Source organism: Puntigrus tetrazona, chromosome 17, assembly GCF_018831695.1.
Source record: "Puntigrus tetrazona isolate hp1 chromosome 17, ASM1883169v1, whole genome shotgun sequence".
NCBI classification, from domain to species: domain Eukaryota; kingdom Metazoa; phylum Chordata; class Actinopteri; order Cypriniformes; family Cyprinidae; genus Puntigrus; species Puntigrus tetrazona.
In genome coordinates this window covers 4,454,911-4,477,631 of record NC_056715.1, presented here as the reverse complement: position 1 = coordinate 4,477,631, position 22,721 = coordinate 4,454,911, and the positions used below count along the sequence as shown (strand labels likewise).

At 35.5% G+C, this 22,721-nt stretch overlaps 2 protein-coding genes across 3 annotated transcripts; one reads left to right on the top strand and one right to left on the bottom strand.

Annotated features, from left to right (window-relative positions):
• Window positions 1-8: 8 nt before the first annotated feature.
• Window positions 9-3,157, bottom strand: LOC122361773 (cardiac phospholamban-like). The gene is made up of 2 exons (XM_043262736.1): window positions 3,002-3,157; window positions 9-907 (listed from the first exon to the last, which is right to left on the bottom strand). The coding sequence occupies exon 2, from the start codon at window positions 826-828 to the stop codon at window positions 670-672; it is 159 nt and encodes a 52-aa protein (XP_043118671.1). The 5' UTR covers window positions 829-907; window positions 3,002-3,157; the 3' UTR covers window positions 9-669.
• On the top strand, window positions 1,560-21,528 carry ros1 (c-ros oncogene 1, receptor tyrosine kinase). Of its 2 annotated transcripts, XM_043262732.1 has the most exons (29): window positions 1,560-2,086; window positions 9,519-9,565; window positions 9,661-9,706; window positions 9,821-9,969; window positions 10,345-10,480; window positions 10,574-10,778; window positions 10,907-10,983; window positions 11,882-12,007; window positions 12,358-12,542; window positions 13,448-13,545; window positions 13,788-14,293; window positions 14,423-14,626; window positions 14,706-14,816; window positions 15,639-15,814; window positions 15,954-16,145; window positions 16,380-16,477; window positions 16,574-16,788; window positions 16,883-17,055; window positions 17,189-17,342; window positions 18,105-18,197; window positions 18,310-18,439; window positions 18,525-18,690; window positions 18,815-18,879; window positions 19,501-19,630; window positions 19,702-19,799; window positions 20,167-20,370; window positions 20,659-20,793; window positions 20,900-21,060; window positions 21,200-21,528. In XM_043262732.1, the coding sequence occupies exons 2-29, from the start codon at window positions 9,563-9,565 to the stop codon at window positions 21,352-21,354; spliced, it is 4,191 nt and encodes a 1,396-aa protein (XP_043118667.1). In that variant the 5' UTR covers window positions 1,560-2,086; window positions 9,519-9,562; the 3' UTR covers window positions 21,355-21,528. The 2 variants fall into 2 exon arrangements, with proteins under 2 accessions (XP_043118667.1, XP_043118666.1); XM_043262731.1 differs by lacking the exon at window positions 1,560-2,086 and having other exon boundaries at window positions 8,703-9,565.
• The last annotated feature ends 1,193 nt before the right edge of the window (window positions 21,529-22,721 follow it).

The following is a 22,721-nucleotide window of genomic DNA, read 5'->3' as shown; positions in this document are numbered from 1 at the left end:
CAGTTGGATCTTTTAAAACAAACTTTCTCTTTATTGCTTGTCCACATTTAAAAACATCCTTAAATTACCCATTTTAGCCCTCTCTCCCCTGTTCTCAGATCATGTTCACAGGAAGTGTAAACAGACGTTAATATGTTAAGCGAACCAGCTTAATTTACCTCAGTGCCAACATACTTGGTTCCTCAGTGTATAATATATGATCTCTGTGACTGACCTATACATTTTGCATTTCAACACAACAATTATGCATTTTGTTTTTTTTTTTTTTTGGGAGGGGATATTTACATAAATGACTCGGCACTGTTTTCCAGAAGTTACAGGCATTTTGATGTAAATTTTTGTGAACCACACCAGTTCAAATGACTGCTTCCTTTTGTACATTGATATCATATACAAAATTTACCTAACATACGATTTTCGATGTTTTATATATATATATCCCAATACAAAACATATATGAACAAAGTGAGATCTGCACTCATCCAAAAGTCAAAAAATATGTGTATTGTTGTAAGAATATAATGCTGCGGACATAAATGAAGAAAAATCTGTATTATTTCGAGAAATTAACATGTGTTGCATCATCAGTAGGACATTTTCAATTCACCAAAAATTGTCCAAGGTCTTGTAGAGCACGTCTTGCGATTGGCCGGTGGTCATCTTTCGGTGTCACATGAGCAAGACGATGATGTAGATGAGCAGCAGGCAGATGAGGATGAGGGAGAAGTTGATGATGAGATCTTGTAGGTTGCGTTTGGTCTGCGGGTTCACCTCGATGTTGGACGCCCTCCGAATGGCTGAGCGGGTCATGTGCTGCACCCTCTCCATCCTGATGAAGACTGCAGACAAGTGGCAGTGAGAGGAATGACCGGATGGAGATGGTGGTGCTGTTGCGTTCTTGTGGTGCCTTGTGGTGAAAATGAGAGAAATCATTCTATTTTAAGATGATGATACAAGCTTTGGAAATAAAAATATAGCAGGTGATTACACTTGGATGTATTTTTAGTAAATCTGTTCTGATCTGCTTTCAGCCTTAATTTAAACCTCTGATATATGCTGCCCACTTTTTAACATTTCAGGTAGTGATAATTCTATATTAATATTAACAATTTTTATTTTACTTTATATTTATGACAACAAAAAATGCATCAAGCACAACAAAATATTTGCTATAGAGAAATGTGTAACAATCTGATGCATAGTTTATCATACCGTATATAAACTGTTTGTTATATATCAAGATGTTTTTTTTCTCCTATAAGCCAATATATAATTTTAGTAAGAAAACAATTGCATTTATAGAAATTAGGATATGTAATTGTTTATATATATATATATATATATATATATATATATATATATATATATATATATATATTAGTATATGTATTTATAATGTATTATTATTAAATATGTTTTATAAATACTGCTAAAACTATTGCATTGTTTATATTTATTAATTTATAGAAATTATGATATGTAATTGTTTATATATATTGTATTATTATTAAATATGTTTTATAAATACTATATTTATAAATAAAATATACTGTATTATTTAAAAAAAATAATAATTTGTGTATTGGGAGGTCATGTGTTTGTTTAACACATACATGAGTTATTAAAAATACTACATGAAAATATTTCCAGTAGATATTATGCAAATTCAGAGCTTTCTTTATTAGGGATTTTTTAATAACAACAACAACAACAACAGGAATTTTACCAATTCTATTCATAGCATGCGTTTGTTTTGCATATTTGCCTTTTTCCAAAGTGATGTGATTAGCATGAACACTGTGTAGTGGCACTCAAAGTTGGTACTCTCGCACTCTTTAGGGCACTCGTGTTAAAAGCTGTGAATGACATGCGTTTGTGAGTGACAGCCACTTGTCTAACGGCAAAAGCTATTCTCCTATCGGCCGTCTGCAGATACATGTGCTCAGTATTTCCAGACTTTGCCAAAAGATCACGTACACTCAGTCGAGTCCCTCGAAATGTCAACACTCCTTTAAACGATGGCAACCACCGACCGTTGATGCATTCTTTCAGGTCTGGACTAAAACCGATATACAAGTAATTCCAAGTAAGACACTATTTGATTATTTTCCGGGAACGGCATTCCTATTAACCAAGTTAATTGACCGTTAAATATACAACGTAGTTAGACTGCCTCTCTTTCTTTATCTGTCTCTCTATCTTTCTTATCTGGCCTCAGGAAAAGAGTGTTTTAGATGAGAAATCTCAGTGTAGCTATAGTTTATGAGGATTGAAGTAGATTTAAGAGACCCTGCATCGCCATTAGCCCCTCGGGCACAGCACTTGACTCGAGTTGCTCCGTGTGGACAGGATAAACAACCATCGGCTAGATGATAAAAATAAAAATATCTCCGCATAAGCAGAGGCTATTGCGCTTGATCTCATTTTGAAGTCTCCAAAAGCCAGTGTTTATCAAGAGAGGCCCTGCATTCCTGTCCTGTGATCCAGTGACGATTATAACCGCTTAGCTGTAAAGTAAACACTACAGCATCTGTGATAAGCTGTATTGAAGTTTAATAAAAGCCAACTAGATTTGCCTTTTGTTCAGACTGGACAAAGATCCTCTGTGCTGGTTGTGTATGTATAGTAAAAAAGAAAACATCAAAGCACATTTGTATTCCATGTATTCCACATATGTTACACCTCGTCAAGTTATTGTTTGACTTTGACCGGCTGTGTTCAGTTCGCTGATTTGCATGGAAACAAATTTTTACAAAAGTGGCATTTCAGCTAAGGATGCAAATGTGCTTTTGGCGTTCCTTCTGGACAGCTCATCCTCCGTGTCCTTCAAGTTAGATGTCTTTATTTCTCTTATTTTCTGATGTAAACTGCGTGCAATGTCTGGAAAATCGTAACGTGTTAATATTAAAGTTTTGATGTTGCGTTGCTGAAGTAGCTGCAATAATTCCGTTCGAGGGTGGCTAAAACGTAGGATTGAATTGATTAAAAGCCTTTTTCTTACCCTTTGAACGGCAGCCGAAGGAGGAAGCGGTCCTTTCAGATAAAAGGTGGAGTGTGAGGCGCCAGGAGAACGTTGGATGTAGACACACGGGCTCTCAGGACACGCTACAAAGTTTATAGGAGGAACTGAAAGGGGTGGGGAAAACAAACGGGAGGGCGGTAGATGCAAAGGGAACGCATCCCTGTCTCAAGATGACAGGAGGGTCTGTTTGTGTCTGCCTCTCCGTCCAGTGTTTGTTATGATGACACACGACGGATGAAGGAAGTCGATGCTGGATCAGTATCCTTCCAAACTCTGGTTTATAGTAAATAGGGAGGAGTGGCAGGATTGTTAGATTTGGCAGTGAAACAAAAATAGAAATACAGCAGTGATTTTCCAGCTCATTGCCATCTAAAAAAATATAAATGTCAATGTTTTTTCTCCAAACTTATACATTTGTCCCCCCAAAAAAGCAGATAAGCAGATATTTTGTATAAAATTAATACATTTAAATATTAAATATATATTATGTATTTATTTATTTAAGCTTTTCTTTCTGTAAGATGAAAATACATAATTTTCGGGAAAAGAACATATTATGGTTTATATAATTTTATAATTTGATTATAGTTATTATTATTAATATATTACATATTTTTTTAAAAAGCTCTAAAGAGTGGTTATTGATTTAATAATCAGTTTATTTGTTAACAGCCTCGTGTTAAATATTAATTATTAAAGACATTTGAAAACGGTGGTCCTTATAACAGAATATATTTGAATGTGTATATTTAATCAGTAAATTAGCAATGTTAATGTTATTAATATTACAAGAACATAATCATGTATGCCTTCTGTTAAGGTTAAGGTTGGTGTTGAATTTAAATGTAATTTTTCTCTGGAAAATAATTACATAGAAAACACAAGTGACACATCGATTCATCATGAAATTTTGAAGTCGAAAGGCTGAAATGGTATTTTCTTGTCAAATTTATTTCCAGTAGTCTTTATTTACAATTTTTAAAAAAAAAAGTTGTATGAGATATGAAACAAAGACTGCTGATTCTGAGAAAATCGACTTGCTCCTTTGTGTTAAGGAGCTTTACAGGCTTTAGAAACCCTAAATCTGGCACGGGGTAAACGTTTGAAAAGCACACCGCTCTTATCTAACAGCCAAGGATGTGTAGAGGAATGTGAGCTGGTTGTGTTTTCTCTGGACTGGTTTTGGCATGCCTCCACGTCTCCTGCCGTCCTGCAGCTATGCGTGTCGTTCCACAGCGAAAGCCCCGGTAGCTCTGCCATCTCTTATACAATGAATGTACAGTAATGAACGAGAAGGTGACAGTGCAATGATGTGTCATCACAGACGGATGAATTAAGCTCTGGATGAGGCCTGGGTTTTATCCCGTCCTGCATGACGCACCATAAACCCCCCGAAACACATTTACTAGAGTATTTATCAATCGCTCTCTGTGGATTTTCTCACCTCTTGGTATAAATTTAGGAAATGCTTGGCAGTTGCGCGCTGTTTGAGAAGGCAACTGGGCTTGGGGATGCGCGAGCGATCGTGTTTATTCGTTGTTTGTTTTTGCTCTCCGTTTTCAAAGCTTCATCTGTTTTCTCACAGCTGCGGAGAAAATTGTGTCAGTCGATGGTGAAGATGCAGAGGGCCGTGCTGTCAACACCTCTTGTTTATGACAGATGGACGGCTCTGAACAGAAATGTCAGGTCAGGGAAGGTGCAGCTTTTCCACAGGATAAGGAACGGGGCCCGCGTGTCTGACACGTAGCAATGGCATTCTGTAAAGGTGGCAGAAGAGGCAGAGTGATTAAGTTGTTTATGTGGGTTATTTCAGCAGGGATTCGCAGCCTTGGTCGAGAAGCATTTTATAAAAAAGCTAAAAAGATTTCCTAGACTGTTACAAAAATGTCCTTGTATTGGCTGTAACTAAAATAGTGTAACTGATAATTTATATACGCTATATATATATATATATATATATATATATATATATATATATATATATATATATATATATATATATATATATATATAATTTATTTATTTATTTATTTATTTATACTATGCTATGATCTGTTAAATTAATTGGAAGTTATATAGTTATGATAATAATAATAATAATAATAATAATAATAAATGTTTCTACAGTAGCAAATCAGCATATTGGAATGATTTCTAAAGGATTATGTGACACTGGAGATTGGAGTAATGATGCTAAAATTTAGCTTTGCATGAGAGGATGGAAAAACATTTTAAAATGTATTAAAATAGAGAACAGCTATATTAAATTGTAGTAATATTTTAATATTGCATTTGATCAAATAAATGCAGTCGTCATTATCACAAGCAATGTCTTTCAAAAACTTTTAAATAGTGTGAAATTTAACACTTCATATAATAATACTATTTAATGTTTTCTTAATTTCATTACATTGTTGCTATTTTCTGTTTTACACTCGGACCGAGTTTTGTATATTTTTCTTGGAAAAATGGCCCAATTTAAGGGTTAAGCCATAAGCCATATGCTGCACTCTTGCAATAAAATTTTTTGCAATATTAAAGGTTTCTAAAAATGTTTCTTAAAATGTAATAATTTCTTCCTTTCTCCAGCCATAAATTACATGCGTGAGACCAATTGTAGTTGACACAAACCTGTTTATTTTCTCTACAAATTTTCATTTAATTTAGCCCCGCACATTTTTCTACACAGTGTCATACCTAATTATGTTTATGTATTTAAAGGATGATTTCATGCATGTTGGCATTTGCCTCCAGCTAGCTTCCCCCAGGTGAAAGTTGATGTTTAGCCAAAACCGAAGCATGAACTTTATCATCAACCTCGTAAGATATGAAAAGCAAATGTAAATGAGCTTATTTACCTCGCATCCCTATAAGTATAAGGTTTACGCATTTCATTTTTCATTGTTTCGATGAAAGTAGTGGTACTAGAAGCGAATTCTTCTCTCCAGGCTAAAATTAGAAATAGATGAGTCCGTGATATGCGAAGAACATGCAGGATATCTACCTATTGGTGAGTTATTAGCAAGGGTTTTCAGGAACTCTCGCACACAAGCAGACAGATTAACACACCTATCAACTGAAAACAGACGCTTCCTTCAGCTCTGTAAATTAAAAAGCTCTCCGGAGGGATTTGGAGCGATGGGCTGGGGAGAATGCCTTGAACTATTTTTATGCACACACATTCGCATCTGCCCTAATATGGGAACCGAGACACATCAGCTGGACGCAGTATTTCTGCAATCAGGGAGAAGAAATAAGCTTCCGCATTTCTTCCTTATTATATTGCTCAATGCTTACTTTTAATCAGTTTCAGTGAGAAGGACCTGTCAGTCGTGGTGGGGATTTTCTTGTTGGATATTGCCAATGAGGGTCTCCCAGAATAAACTACCTTTGTTCCCACAAATCCTCAGCAGCCCTCGAAATAAAACTTGCACAGCGGTCTTTGCGTTGTTGTGGTGGGCTGATCCTAGGAGAATCCCCCCTCCTCCCGGCCCAACTTTCGCTGCGGTCCCACACTCCCGCTGTTACGTGTTAAAGCAGGTGTGAGGGATTTTCAAACATTTGCAGAAGGATGACAAAACCTGCGTTAAACGTGTTTAGAAAATGACCTCACGAGGGCCCGGTTACAGCCGATTCCAAAAAAGGCCGTGCTGTGGTACATCGTTTTTTTTCTTGCGTCAAAATGCTTTTTGTTTTTCTTTTCGGGATTCTAGGATGGCCTCAAGTGACACGTGCTCCAGTTGAAAAGCGGGGGCGGAAGACCCTGTAGTATATCCCAGTCATGTGCTGCCCATAAAGCATGTTTTCCCAGACCTCGTGAATTTAAGCAGCATTGTGGAATGAGTGTTATGCTGTATGGATTGTCTTTGGCTCATAGTAAATCCAAATTATTAATCCATTGATACTCAGTCTGGACAGTGCTGTCGTCGTCCTGTCTTGGATTGGTGAGAAGTGGCAGCAGACAAGTTTTATACTAAAGTATGCATATAATGTGTGTGTGTGTGTGTGTGTGTGTGTGTGTGTGTGTTTGTACTAGCAATTGTGATTTACGAGAACACAAATGTGTATGCGACTATGTCCCCATAAAACAAAAGGTTCAAAAAATACTAAACAGTGTTTTATGAAATGCAAAATGTGCCAGTAGATTTCTGTAAGGGGTAGGTTTAGGGGGTTTTGCATTGGGCAATAGAAAATATAGTTTGTACACTATAATCTATAGAGAGACTGTAAACCACAAATGCAAGTGTGTGTGTGTGTTTGTTGGCATATTAGCATATTTTCTGAGGGATCATATGACAGTGACGACTGTAGGCATCAATTACATTTTAAAATATGTTTAAATATAAATCCTTTGTTTTAAAGTGTACTAATATTGTGAGATACTTGTTTTAAAACACATAAAAATCTTCTTTAAAATATTTTGTCAACACGAAACTGTTTTAATGCAACGGTTATGAAAACTGTATGGTGTAGGATCTTGATTTTATCCATCAGAAACAAAATGTTCGTGGACACTACTCCACTTCTGAAACACGGCCAATGGTTAATATTACTTGTTCTATAGGTGACAATAACTAAAAAAGGAAAGACACTGTATTAAAGTAAATATAAATTAAGTCGCACTCCTGCATCTATATGTATAATTCTTACCTGTAATTGACATCAAATAACCTCTACTTTTAGCATTGTTGGGGTCCCAAATACCAAGCGAATAATACATCATAACTCTAACTCTAATATTCATGCTCTGCTCTTTTGAACTGACCGTGTGATATTTTAAGCCTGGCGAGGAGACAACTTGGACAAAGACAGTGGAAAAACATTTCTGCTATTTATAAGGTCTGATTAAAGGGTCAGAGCTCCTCATGTGATAAATCCATAAACAAGTACATCTAGTTCATTGTCACATCACAGGGTCAATCGCAGGGGGTTTGTGTACTTGAAAGGAGCCCCTTCACAACAGGACCTGTAGCTTAATTAGGCGCATCAGTGAAAGCTCTCTCGTTTGAGAAGTGAGCAGACATCACGGTTCTCCTGCCGCGTGGATGTTTTGCATGCCACATGCATGCATTAACTCACAAAAGGCAAATGATCAACACCGCTATCTCTAGTTCGATCGATACGAAGGGAGTCCTGGTCCTCAGAAAAAGTCTGCTTGTTTTTATAGGTTATATAAGCAAATCTCTTGTGTAAACATGCAGTGTTTGGGAATAGTTAATGTTCTGTAGCATGGAACATGCATGAACATTTTTAAAGGGATGGTTCATTATTTATTCACCCTCGTGGTACATAATGTCTAAAACATGGATTAAATAGGTAGTTTTTCTACACTGTGGAAGAGACTAGGTATGTATTTACCATTAAAAAAATAAAGTAAATATATTACATATTTTTAAAAATGATACTATAAATATATATAATTAAATTTTATCATGCATAAAAGGTACACATAATTCATCTCTGTCATTATTTAGACTACAGCAAAGGTTTTATGAAGCATCGCCACCTAGAGGTCACAAAACATAAATGAATAACATGATGCTGACTGCATTATTTGTTTGGTTTTACAAACCCAGGAACAAGTTGAAATAATTTTTGCCCATTATGTGACAGATGATATCAACAGGCATAGGAAAACAGTTACCTTAGTCAGGGCAGAGCTATAACTTTTGACAGGAATGAAATCGAGGCTGTGATGGATATGGTACAGTATGTTTGATAGATTGTACTGTTGTTTATCAGCTGATGAAATGTCAGCAAAAACTCTGTAAGACAGTTTCGTAAGGTTAAAAAATGCCTGGTACTACATTTTTCCCTCACAGCCTCGTTTTCATCCGCGTTAAATTCAAAATGGCATCTAACCTTTTTTTTTTCTTTCAGCTGAATTAACCTCTTGCTGTTTGCTCTCGCTATTCTCAGTCTAAACCTGCCTGGATAGTTATGTTTAATATCTTAGATACGCTCAATCTGAAACTAAATACCTTTACATACTATAGTGAGCACTTTGTTATTGATCAAATTCACACTTTTCCTTCATTGGAACTGATTGCAATTACAGTTTAACCGTTGAACAAACACTGCCTTGAATCTTTGCCAACTCTAAAGATAAGAACTTCTACACTTTACAATCAAGTGGCCATAGTTCAGTCTGCTTAATCTGTTTGCATGGATATATATGACACATACTTCGAGAGTCTTGTTACGAAACGCCTGTTTCTGTCTGGTTTCTGGTCAGACACACCTGAATCACACGGAACAGGTGACCGCAAGCTTTGAAGGATGTTTAAAGGGCCAGTGTCCCACCGTGGTCGATAATTAATTCGTTGGGGAATCCCGCTACTGTTATGTGAACATTAGCAGTGTGTTTCTGTGCGGGTTGTGTTTTGAATCCAGAAATTCGGCGCATGCGAAATGGAAAACGTTTGTTGGAAAAGGAAGGAAATTACGGTTTTACAGTTTCTGTCAGCGTTACTCTTTCTGCTTATTTCTCTCAAAGCTTCATCATGTGACAAATGGCTTCTTGAAGCTTCAGTGCACCCCATGGTAAGACTTTTAAGATTTGTTAATATGCAATCTGGACTGTTATTGATTTTTTTCCTCATTTGCTTGAGCTGATGTCTGAAATGTTGTAACTCTAGACAGCCAAAAGTGGCTTCAGACGGTGCACGGATGCCATTTGCCAAAGTGAGTAGAACTACTGGCAAGGATTAATAATCAAATTTACAGTTTATTAGGTTTCTTTCACTTTGGTGTGTGTTTGCTGATTGGTTTACAAACAGTTATGCTCTTCCTGTCCAGATGTTGTATGTCAGCTCGCAGCACCTTACGCATCCTGGATCGGATCTCATAACATAACTTTGATCTGGGAGTCTGTGAATCAGTCTGATGCGGTGTATATTCTTCAGTGGACCGGTCCGAGTCTGTCTGGGATCTGGGCACAAGCAGAGGTATTGCATGACTTTATGTTTATATATGTTGATGATTAAATTCCCCAGACTTTTGTTGCATTCGCACATTATAAATTACTCGGTGAAATTCAGCAATTTATATATTCAGTTGTAAAAAATGAAAAGGAAAGAACAATATCTTTTTTTTTTAAGTTTATTTTTAATGACTAGTAAATAGAATATTTATTATTAGGACATATTTTTGAACCTTTTTCCCAAAATATACATAAAATTACAGTTACAGACCAAATTACAGATTTTTTTATGTTTTTGCTCATTTTTCTCATTATAGTAAGCTACAAAGAAAACTGTAATTTTGAAATGAATATAGAACATTTTTTGACATTTGTACAATTTTCCTTTTTTTTTCCTCAGAATGTGACAGAATCAACGTACACCGTCAAAGAGCTGGAACCTTTTACCTGCTATAAATTCAGGGTCTGGGCCCTTCTCGCAGAAACACACGCTTGTTCTCCAGTGAGCCCTTGGTACCAAACTAAACCATTTGGACGTAGGTTAAATCAACAGTTCCTCAGCAGTCTTTCTACATTATGTTTCAAAATAAGTTGTTTGAAGCTGTTTGATGTGTTTCCCTTCTAAAAAGTGCCCTCCAGTCCATCCATTGAGAGCATTGAGAGCTTGTCTGGAGAAAGTGTGGAGGTTCGCTGGTCTTCCCCTGAAAAACCAGGAGGACCCATCTTGGGCTTCAACCTCAATCTCACATCCCACAAACACGTCATCAGTGTAACAACCGGAGGAAATGTATTCTTCAACACATTCTACCCAACATTCCATAACACTACTTACAGGTAGTCTTCCCATGTTTATATTTCTGCAATTATATGCAACATAGAATTATGTGTATATAAAATTTTACACTGTACTAATCTGACATTATTCTTTTTTTGTTGATATATAATATTGATTGTACCGACAGGATCTCTGTAGCTGCTGTAAATGAAGAGGGACAGGGTTCAGTCGCTGAAGCCAGCATAACAACACCAGCACAAGTTGGTTAGTTTAAGCTCAGAGTGAAACTTTTACTTTATTCTACACAAATTTCCATAAAATTTGCCAAGTGGGACCTGGATTTTTTGTTGGTCTTGGAACAACATTGCTTTTGCTGAGAGAATTGCATTCTAAAATATTTTATTTATACAGATTTGTGCATTATAGTCAGTCAGTTCTATATAATATTAATAATAATAATAATAATGTATAATTATGTATAATAATAATACATTATAACAAAGTATAATTTCATTGTAAAAAAAAATAATCCATTCAAAATTCAGAGCACTATACAACTTAAAGCCATTATTTATTAAAATTAGCATATGTCAAGAGATTTTTTAATGCTATGAAGAGTTCTATTTCTTATTTTTTAAGTTTTGTTTTCACAAAAGAATTCTAAAACAAGCGTAACAGTTTCAGCAAAAATATTATGCAGCACAATTTCTTTCCACATTAATAATAATACGGAATGCTTCATAAGGAGCATATTAGAATGATTTCTGAAGGACCGCTTTAGCTTTACTGTCACAGAAATAAATAACATTTTAAAGTATATTATAATAGGTAATTAAATTGTAAAAATGGTTAAAAAAATGTTTCGCCTTGATTTAAAAACAAAATGCAGCCATGGTGAGCATAAGAAACTTTTTACAAAAAATCCTATGAGCCTCAAACCTTACAAACATTGACATCAACAATAAAAACCATGTCAGTTTTAATTAATCCTAACCTAAAATTTGAGGTTGTTAATCTAAAAGCTTGTCCTACATGATGAGATCATGGTAAGATTCATGCAACCACAGTACTTCAGCATTCTGCTAATATTTCTCAATGCAGTGTGTTTGTGATGCCTTGAAATAAACAATAGTAATATTGCTCCATCTGTGATGACTTTCAGAGCAGAATGGAGGCCGGTGGGTCTTTGCATCCAGATGGAACTCATTAAGGATGAGAGAAGAAGATGCCGATTTCTTCACTACAGCACAATGTCTCTCAGGCAGTCTAATTGAGAGCAACATTACAGGTCTGTTCTTCCTTGAATCAATATATTTCCACCTCATAAAAGTGCCCAAAGGAGAGAGTAATCACAAATGAGGGTACTTAAATATCCCATTTGTTTCTCTTAGATGGTAAGAAAACTAAATGGAGAGCAAAATTGTTTAAAACAAATTATACTACACACATAATTTTTTTTAGCTCCATACTTTACCCCAGTAATTAGGGTGTTCATTTATTGCAAGGAATTTATAAATTGGGGAATTTGTAATATTTGTAGTAAGTTCAGTAGAATAACCTTTGAGCAATAAGATGTACTTTTTGATGTAGATGGTCCTTGATTTCTGACATTTTTGCTTTTGTTATGATTTTTCTCAGGGGTGGCAGTGCACTACAGATCCAACCGCATCTATTTTTCCGAAGGGACTCGTATTTGGGTGAAAGGGACTGGAAATCTAACCGAGTATTCAGATCTCAAGCTTCTGCACTCTGCCCCAGTGGAGGTCACAGCTCTGACTGTAGACTGGCTTTATGAGAGGGTTTACTATGCGTCCAGTGGTAGGGTGTGTGTTTACCATTAATTAGGGGACTAAAATGACCATTTAGACAACTCTGAAGGGGTGTTGTCATGTGTTTCTGCACCAAACAATTAACAAAACCACTTTAATATTATATATATATATATATATATATATTTATATATATATATATATATATATATATATATATATATATTGGAAATATTCTGTATGCTTTTCCCCATAGGCTTTTATCGAAAGTGCATTACTGTAAATGCTTTTTTTTTTATTGTGTTTACAAACTAAATAGGAATAGTTGACTCAAAATTTTTTTTTTTCCTATGAAAATTTACTCAAATACTGGCCATCCGAGATAAGTCTTATTTGTTTATTTATTGGAACAGATTTAGAGAAATGGGTCAGTGGATGGGTGCCGTCAGAATGAGAGTTCAAACTGATTAAAAACATTGCAATAATCCACAAGTAATCCACACCTCTCCAGTCCATGCGTTCATGTCTTGTGAGGTGAAAAGCTGCATGTTTTTTATTAAACAAAGCCATCCTTAATATGTTTTTCACTTCAACTTGAGTTCTCTCAATCAGGAGAGAAATCAAGCACTGTTTACAGCTCAAAACAGTTTTAAACATGTTAGTGGGTTTTAATGTGAGAGGACAAAGAAACTTTTCACTGGAGAATACATTTTAATGGATTACAGACAGAAGCAGTGGTTTGAAGTTAAAATATCTTTGTGAATTTGTTTCTGATAAATGCATGGCTTCTTGCTAAATTAAATCTGTTCCGATGGTAAAACAAACTCATCATTTTAATTTTTGCGTGAACTATTACTTGAACGGCAAGCCAAACGCAACAGGTGCCATCAAGAAAGATGGATACTTTTTTCATGTTAATGATGTCACTGTACGTTCTTTCCCACACAAATACAATGCAGGTCTACTATTGTGGATTAGATGACTGTTCCTTTCCAGTGGATATAAATCTCAACCTTTCCAGTGAAGCTGTAAATATAATTGCAGATCCATATAATGGGTGAGTGTCATAAACATGATTAAAAATTGTTTGGATAAGCACCGTATCTGCTTTTATATAAAGTTATAAACCATTGCGTAAACCATCAGCATTACAGTATTTTCATCATTTTATTACAAATATGATACTGTAACATTTATTATTAGGCTAATTATTTATTTATTGCTCCATTAGAGGCATTAGTTTAAATATTTTGTTAGTTTAAGTGAAATTTAATCAAATTGAAAAACTGTGTTCGTCAGATGGCTTTTCTTGTTGCTGAGCAGTGGAATATATCGTAGCCCTCTTCCAGACGTCACTGTCCAACAACATGAGATAATTCATGTCGTAAAAACGCCTTCTGTCTCTAACTTTGTGGTCAGTTTCCTCAACAAGAGACTCGTTTATTACAACAGAAGTGATCGAACGCTCAGCGCCACATCTGTGGATGGATTATTTCCAGTTACGCTCTACACAGACATTAACATCGAAGCAAACAGCATCGTTCATGAGGATGATTTATTCATGCTCACCAACGGTTATGCGTTGTATAAACAAGTTGGCCAGAGTCAGGTGGCCAGCTTTAATGAATTTGCTATGGACTGTGACGTGATCCATAGTCAAAATGATGGCTTCGGTAATCTGTGCTACCTTAGTGCATCTGTGCAACCTTATCCTGTGCCAAGAAGGCCAAGACAGCTTCAAGTCCTGTTTGGATCAGATAAAGCCAACGTTTATTGGGATAAACCTGAAAATATCATTGGTGCAAGTGAGTGATGTCTATTTAATAGCACTTTTGGATTGATTTATTAGTAGGAGACTATTTTTCTGGCTATTCGTTTACTGAAGCCAGGTTTATTATTTTGCTATTAAATAAATCCAGTGTTGTTCCATGCAGGTCCATCTGCCTGGCAAAATTGGACGTATGCTATAAACTGCTCGTTGAATGGCTTGGTGGTGATGAATTTAAGTGGACTAACTTCCACACATGCATCAGTTCCGGATCTGGAGAGCTCACAGCAGTACAGCATCAGTCTCAAGGCTTGTTCCCCTGATGGATGCTCCAAATCAGTCTCATATGAAGGAACAACTCTCCAGTCTGGTGATTATATTGATGCAATGCATCATTTACCTTAACGTTTATAAACCGGCCACTTTTAAAAAGACGTCTTTCTCCTCAGCCGCTGAGGCCCCATATATTGCTGCTGCCAGTGAGGGAGACATATGGAAGCAAGATTTGTATAGCATTGAATTTGTGGAACAAATGGTGTCTGATATTGGAGATGTGAAAGGTAAAATCCAGAGAAATCAGATATAAAACATAACAGTAAATCTGAAAGTTATTTACACTGAGTCACTTAATTTAATTGAGTTTTTTACACTGTTTTCAATGCAAAAATATCTGACCATTTTCAACAAATTGTTCTATAAGCTTCACTTCCCACTAATCATACACAGCTGAATAACCGAGCTTTTAAATAATAAATACGACTTTTAAAACTAATACATTTTTAATTTAAGAGTTAGTAGTCGTTATGTTTAGGTATTGGGTAGGATTAGGGATGTAGAATAAGGCATTGTTATGTGCTTAATTACTAGTAAATAAGCATGCTAATAAGCAACTGATAACGTGTATTACCCCATAATTTTATTATTTCATATAACATATGTTGAAGTGTTTTAATTGGAAATGTATGCTTGAGATATATACTACTGTTCAAAAAAAATTTTTTTAAGTCTCTTATGCTCAGCCGGGCTGCATTTATTTGACCAAAAATACAGTAAAAAAAAATTTTTTCAGTTCAAATCATTTCAAATTCCATGGGTAACTTTTTCAGTTACTTTATCAGTTTAGTGCATCCATGTTAAATAAAAGCATTAATTTATTAAAAAAACAATAGATGAATTACTAACACAAGCACTGAAATGATTTATTTAAAATGCATTGAACTTGCTTTATTTTAGTTATATAATGCAAAAAATATATAAATAACTACAGAAACAGCTACATCATAATTTTGCCTCTGATATATTTTACAATTTATATTTTATTTTTAAATGGTTCTCGCTATATAACAAGGTATATGGCATGTTTTCCCATTCTTCGTGAACAGATATGGACTGGTATAATTCCAAGATCTACTGGACTAACAGTTCTGGTCACATTAACTGGATTGATTTGGTTGATCAGCCATTAAGTGTGAAGACCATGCCATCTGTTATGAATGCTGAGGCACTGTCCTTTGAGTGGCTGGGACAGTATCTATACTGGAGCTGCAACACAAATCAAGTATGTTATTATATTAAATAATGCTTCTATGAATGAAAACTGAACCACATAATAAAAAGTAGCTACTAATATTTTATTGACATTTTTTGACTATGTGGCAGTAGCAACTTATTTTGAGATATGCTGCATCTCTTATCAGATATGCAGAGGGTCTGTGTCTGATCATGAGGTGGAGATATTTCTCCAAGCAGAGCAGAAGATTCTCAGTTTGGTGATTGATTCATTGAATGCTGCCATCTACTGGACCACTGAAACATCAGTAGAAGGCTGTAGATTGGATGGAGACAGCTACCAAGTCCTGGAAAAATTGAGTGTGTTCTCTGGGAAAGAGGCGAGGACATAAATATACACATAAAACATCAAATACACTAGCATTCAAAGCTTTGGGATCTTGGGGTATTTTAAAATGTAACTTATTCCTGTGGTGTCAAATGTTTTCAGCATCTTTAGCAAGTCTTCACACAATCTTTCACAGTTGAGGCTTAAGAAAACATTATTGTCAGTGTTGAAATCACTGACACTTTTAAACAGTATAAATGTTGATAACCTATAACTCTGATTATAGGTTGCTGGTATCACACTGAACATGATTGAAGGATATCTGTATTGGCTGGTGCAGGACGGCTCCCTCATAAATCTTTACAGAGTGAACAGTAGTGACAGGTATCCCATTAATGAATGCAATTTGGATCCTGATAACGTTTTCTTACTGAATACGTGTTTTTAAATGATTTGCATAAATACTGTTAACCTGTAAAGGATGAAGAAGTCTAAAGCCGTTGAATTTGCACGATGGACAACATCTCAAATCACAGATCATCAAGTGGGCTACTACAGCGGACGGATTATTTGGTTGGATGAGAACAAACAGCTCAGGATTCAGGAGTTGAAGCAAAACACCAGTGTCCTCATGTCTTCCAACAAAACACTGACAGCTTTTTCTGTTGTACAGCAAATGCTGAAACCTCTTCCAGGTCAGCACTAAGCTATGTTTTATACTGCTCTATGAGCTCATTTTAGGACGTGTTCAAAAAAATCGGAATAATTTTGAACATGTTTTATTTTCAGATGGATTCATATCTCCTCCTATAGTTATTCCACCTGCAGTTTCTAAAATTGTTCTTGAAGGGAATGACACATTTATCCAGATACACTGGGAACCGTCCAATATTGACTACGGGGCAGTGCTTTATTGTGTGGTGTCTAAGGAGTTGTGGAGAAATGTGGAACAGCTTCAGAATGTACATCTTTTTTTACAGTTGTTTTAAACTAGAGAATATAAATCAACCTTAAGTTAAAAAATAAAAAAAGTTTTGTTTGTTTTTTTTGGTGAAATAAAAACACTGATGATGTATTTCCAACATATTTCTTCAGATCCCCACCAGATATTGTCATCCTCTTAATACATTTTCTAAAACAGTCATGAATATCACAAGATTCAAGCCAGGAACCAAATTAAACATCACCATAACCCCTTTTTCATATTGGGGTAAAGGGGAATCGACACAAACAACTTTGATTACTCCAGGTAAGAATCCTCCATTAATCAATTAATCAATTAATTTTAAATATAACAAAAAAGTAATCATAATAAGTAGTTGATTTTAAAAAACTAAAATTAACATTTTAACAAACATATACTGTTTTGCTGTATTTTATTTCTAAAAAAAATTACTTGAATTAGTTTTTTAAATTGTCTCAACCTCAGGCCATCCAAGATATAGATGAGTTGGTTTCTTCTTCGTAACAGGTTTGGAGAAATTTAGCATTGCATCACTTGCTCAACACTGAATCCTCTGCCGTGAATGGGTGCCGTCAAAAGAGAGATAGAAAAATGTACTTCAAGCAAGAACAGTCCAAAACAGTTTGTCTGTGGATTTTGATGGGCAACAGGTTATAGAGTTATTTAATGCATCGCTATAAATGATGGACTCATATTCTGGCCGTAAATGATAGTTTGAAGTTAAAACATCACAATGAAAGATTTTTTGATAAAAAACACATGTAGCTTATCACTTCACAAGATTTTAATTGATGGACTGGAGTCCATGTGTATTACTTGTGGATTATTGTGATGTTTTTATCAGCTGTTTGGACTGGTTCTGACGGCACCCATTTACTGCGGAGGATCCATTGGTGAGCTAGTGTTGTTACACTTCCCCAAATCTGTTCAGATAAAGTCCATGAACTCATCTACATCTTATATGGTTGCTGGTGAGTAAATTTTCAGCACGTTTTCATTTCTAGCTCAACTATTATATTTAATTGCTCTCTGGCTGTCACCCATCAGGTTCTTCATTAGACTCTGACATGACATTGATTATTGTGATTGTATCGGTCGCTGCCTGTATTACACTGATTATTCTCATCCTCGCTGCAGTCAGTAAGTACACAAATGACACAGTTCCCTTTTGTAAAAGTCTGTTTCATCCCCATACTAAAATGATTGTGAGGAATTGAAAGCACAACATTTGCTTTCCCCATATTCGATGTAGTTTGGCACAGACGCCATAAGAAAAAGGATCATGGGACTGTTACACAAACAGCTGCACACGTCCATCCAGATGTAGAGCTGGAGTATATTCGAGGTTTAGTTGGTCTCGGGAATGCCTGTTATGCTATCAGGTATACAGGCTTTTTTTTCAGTGTGATTTATTGCATCTATAAACCACAAATGTTAATGTTTAAACAACTTTGTCATATTTCCCAGTAACATACCCGCCCAAGGAGAGATTGAGTCACTTCCTGTATTTCCTAGAGACTGTCTGAAGCTTCAGAGGTTGTTGGGTTGTGGTGCTTTTGGAGAAGTTTATGAAGGAATTACAGTTGGCAGCCAAATTGCTGAAGTTGTGCCAGAGAGGATAGTGGCTGTCAAGGTATACATATAAAGCCTGCATATTAACATGATTTCTCAGATGCTTCCATAGTGACTACTTTTATGCTGTTTCAACAGTTACAGACTGTGATTATAAAATGTTTCACAAACCTATCTTATTACAGACGCTGCGACAAGATGCCACTGACTATGAGAAAACTGAATTCTTAAAAGAAGCTTATTTGATGAGGTAAAATACACGTTTGCTCTCAGCATCACACTAAAAATATGATTATAATAGGGAACAGTGGGGTAAAACAAATGATGATGAGGCCCCCTGGCCTAGAGCAAATGACAATGTTTGTCACGGGGTTGTTGATAATTAGTGCTGTGGGAGAAACTAAAGTCTAATGGGCCCCTTTACTGTTATGACTCTGCTGTATTTATTTATTTTCGAAAGTTTGGAGTCTTTGAGAGCATTTAATGTTTTTGAAAGAAGTCTCAAAAGTTCACCAAAGGCTAATTTAGTCAAAAATACAGTATTATTACAATCACTTCTATTGCAATATTTTAAAATGAACTTTTTCTTGAATGAGTAATGAATTTACGGCATCATTAATCCAGTCTTCAGTGTGACACGATCCTTCAGAAATCACTCCAATATGCTGATTTGCTGATCAAGAAACATTTCTTTTTATTATCTGAAAACAGTTGTGCAGTTTAATATTTTTGCAGAAAGCGTGGTACAATCTTTTTAGGACCCTTTAAAGAACAGCAAGTTCAAAGGGGAAGCATTCATTTGAAATGGAAGTCTTTACTGTGACTTTGGAGCAGATTAATCATGCAGTGTTTTGTGTTTGCTGCTATCCAGCCAGTTTAATCATCCTAACATCCTGCGTTTGCTTGGAGTGTGTCTGCTAAACGAGCCACATTACCTCATCCTGGAGCTGATGGAAGGAGGAGACCTTCGTTCTTACCTGAGAGGAGCTCGTCCTGCAGCTGTGAGGCATTGTTTTAATATACGAGGTGCTTTTCTTACAGACTAGCGCTTACATTTTCTTATGTCTCATAGAACCATAAAGAGCGTCTGAACCTCACCAGCCTCCTGGATATCAGTTTGGATGTTGCCACAGGATGTGCTTATTTAGAAAGGATGCACTTTGTTCATAGGTAAAGATGTGCTCATAATGCTCACAATGCTAGTGGCATGGCTTTAAAAGAATAGTTCACCCAAAAATGAATATTCTGTCATTTATTCACCCTCAAGTAGTTCCAAAAATGAATTTCTTTGTTCTGCTGAACACAAAGGAAGATATTTTGAAGAACGTTTGTAACCAGACTGTTTTGGTCACCATTGACTTCCATAGTAGGACAAAACAATACTATGAAAGTCAATGGTGACCCAAAACAGCCTGGTTACAAACTTTCTTCTTTTAATTCCCAGTAAATGCATGAAAACATGTCCACCTTGAATGCAATGTAAATCACCTTTTAGCTCTGAAATGCATCTCAGTTAAACTATATTTAATATTCACAGGGATATTGCTGCAAGGAACTGTCTGGTGTCAGTACGAAGCTACACAAACCCAGAAAGGGTCATTAAAATAGGAGATTTCGGATTGGCCCGCGACGTGTATAAGAACGACTACTACAGGAAGAAGGGTGAAGGTCTACTTCCTGTTCGCTGGATGTCACCAGAAAGCTTAACAGATGGGATTTTCAATAAATATTCTGATGTCTGGTCAGTATCACAAGTTTTCTCTCTTGGAAAATAAATTATTCTATATGTGCATATTTGGTTTACTGAAGAATCATTCATGCAACCTTGAGTTGTATTGGAAAATATTTTTTTTTTACATTAAAATACAAACAAAAAAATATTTTAGTAACTGCTCAGTAAAACTTTCATGGAGAATCCCAAAATAGTTGGCATCATACAAAAAAAACAACCACTTTTAGAATCTTTATTTTTTGACATGTTGTATACATATTTCTACAAATATATTTTCTTGTAATTTGCACATTTCAGGGCGTTTGGTGTGCTCTTATGGGAGATTATGACATTAGGAAAGCTGCCATATCCCACATACACCAACCATGAAGTCTTAAGCCATATCAGCACAGATGCACGACTGCCTTCACCAGCAGGCTGTCCACTGAGATTGTAAGTGATATTAGATGAGTTTAACAAATACATGTTATAAATTGATTGAATGTGAAGACAAAGATCTAATATTTTCAATGAGAGTAGATATATTACTGCTGTTCAGATATAATCTGATGATGAGCTGCTGGAGCAAAGAACCAGCTGAGAGGCCAAACTTTCAGTACCTTGAGGAAACCCTGAGGAAACTGAGAGTTTATGAGGCAGATAAAAGAGCAAACCTGAATGGAGCGGCAGGTCATGTGAACCAAGCCTACCAAGAAGATGGTATGATCTTAATTTCTTCATGTAAAACAGAAAAGATTTACTCAGTTACGTCTGAATCAAATTACGGATTTGTGCACAGATTTTTTGACTCATTACTAGATTGACCTCTTATGGTAACTGTATGTGCTGGTTTCTTCAGAAGAAGAGCTCTGCACTGGTGTGGATGGAGATGAAGACCTGGAAACTGGACTGACTCCTGTGCTCAGCAATGAGGGACTGAATTACTTGATGTATCGTTCTGAGAGTCCAGACAGTGTCCAAACAGACTCTTCGACACCCACTGAAGATCGATAATACTAATTCCCAGTGTTGAAATCGCTGGCATCCCAACCGTGCACAGAACTGTGAGCTGGACCTCACTTTGCAATCTCCTTTTTTGTAAATACTGTTTAAAACAACAACAACAATGAAAATAAGAATAGTAGTATTTATGTATAATGTAGAATGCTGAATAAAGTTATATTTGTATTTCCTATTTCCTATTGATTGAATTGGTCAAATTATGCAAACATCCAAATGAATGAATTTATGTTGTGTTATTTAAGTGTAGGCCTGATGTAGAGTTGAATTATTAATAAAAGAGATGTGAACATTATGTAGTTACAACAGCTAGATTTTATTTCCTGAAAGAAATACCAGTATAGGTCATTCCAGGGATTCAGTGTCTTTTGGACATCATAACTTTGAAACACATGGAAAATAAAATATACAACCTTGCGTATACAGTAGTCAGCATTTGAAGTGGATTAAAACCTTTAACCGAAGTTGTCCTGAAACCTAAAACCAAAATGCTTTGTTGTCTTAGGACAACTTTAAATGAACTTCTTTGATCCACTTCAAATGTTGACTACTATATAACTACATTTAAGCAATTATGAGCCGAATTAAATGAGGAAGGCCAAAAATGTCCAACAATTTGAAAGATTTATGAATATGTATGCAAGATGTAATATTTAAAATTTGATTTGACTTAAAATTATCCATTACACTAACTCTGAGCGAAATGCTAATACAAAAGGTCTGCCAGTTAAAGAATTTTTGTGTTTTTCAAAAATGGTACTTTTACAAATAGAAATATCTATTAGTTTTTTCATGTTCCCTTCAACAGGGTGGACATGTTGAGATTGAATGGAAAGATAAAATAAACAATTAACAAAACCAAAGCTCTCACTTAAATTTCCAGGTGGTTTTCCCTCCAAGGAAATTATGTCAGCTGTTTCATAAGATTATTTTATTTTTCCGACTTTTCATTGGAAGTCCATATATTTATATTGGAAAATATATACACACGAAAGAAAACTGTTACTGATATACCGACTAAAGTGAAAAGATCTAAAATAAATATTAGATTAGATTCAACTTTATTGTCATTACACATGTACAAGTACAAGGTAACGAAATGCAGTTTAGGTCTAACCAGGAGTGCAATAAGCAGCAAGTGCAGGATATAGGTACAAATATAAATATAAATTACAAAGATAAATATGTACAAATTAAATACAGATGAGAAGGGGAATTTACAGTGATTATGTAAACAATGTAGTGTATATGTAACAGTGTAAAATTCATACTGTGTCGACTCAAAATAGCAAGGAAGAATGTCAAAAGTCTAGCATCAAACCAATTCTAAAAACCGAAGTTTATTGCGTTGTGATCGTTGA

What these genes read in the sequence shown, in the direction of transcription:
- LOC122361773 (XM_043262736.1), bottom strand. Translation starts at nt 828, where the DNA reads ATGGAGAGGGTGCAGCACATGACCCGCTCAGCCATTCGGAGGGCGTCC.
- ros1 (XM_043262731.1), top strand. Translation starts at nt 9,434, where the DNA reads ATGGAAAACGTTTGTTGGAAAAGGAAGGAAATTACGGTTTTACAGTTT. An exon ending in TCTCATCCTCGCTGCAGTCA is followed by an intron (nt 18,198 to 18,309) that starts GTAAGTACACAA and finishes TATTCGATGTAG; the next exon opens with TTTGGCACAGACGCCATAAG. An exon ending in AGGATGCACTTTGTTCATAG is followed by an intron (nt 19,800 to 20,166) that starts GTAAAGATGTGC and finishes TAATATTCACAG; the next exon opens with GGATATTGCTGCAAGGAACT.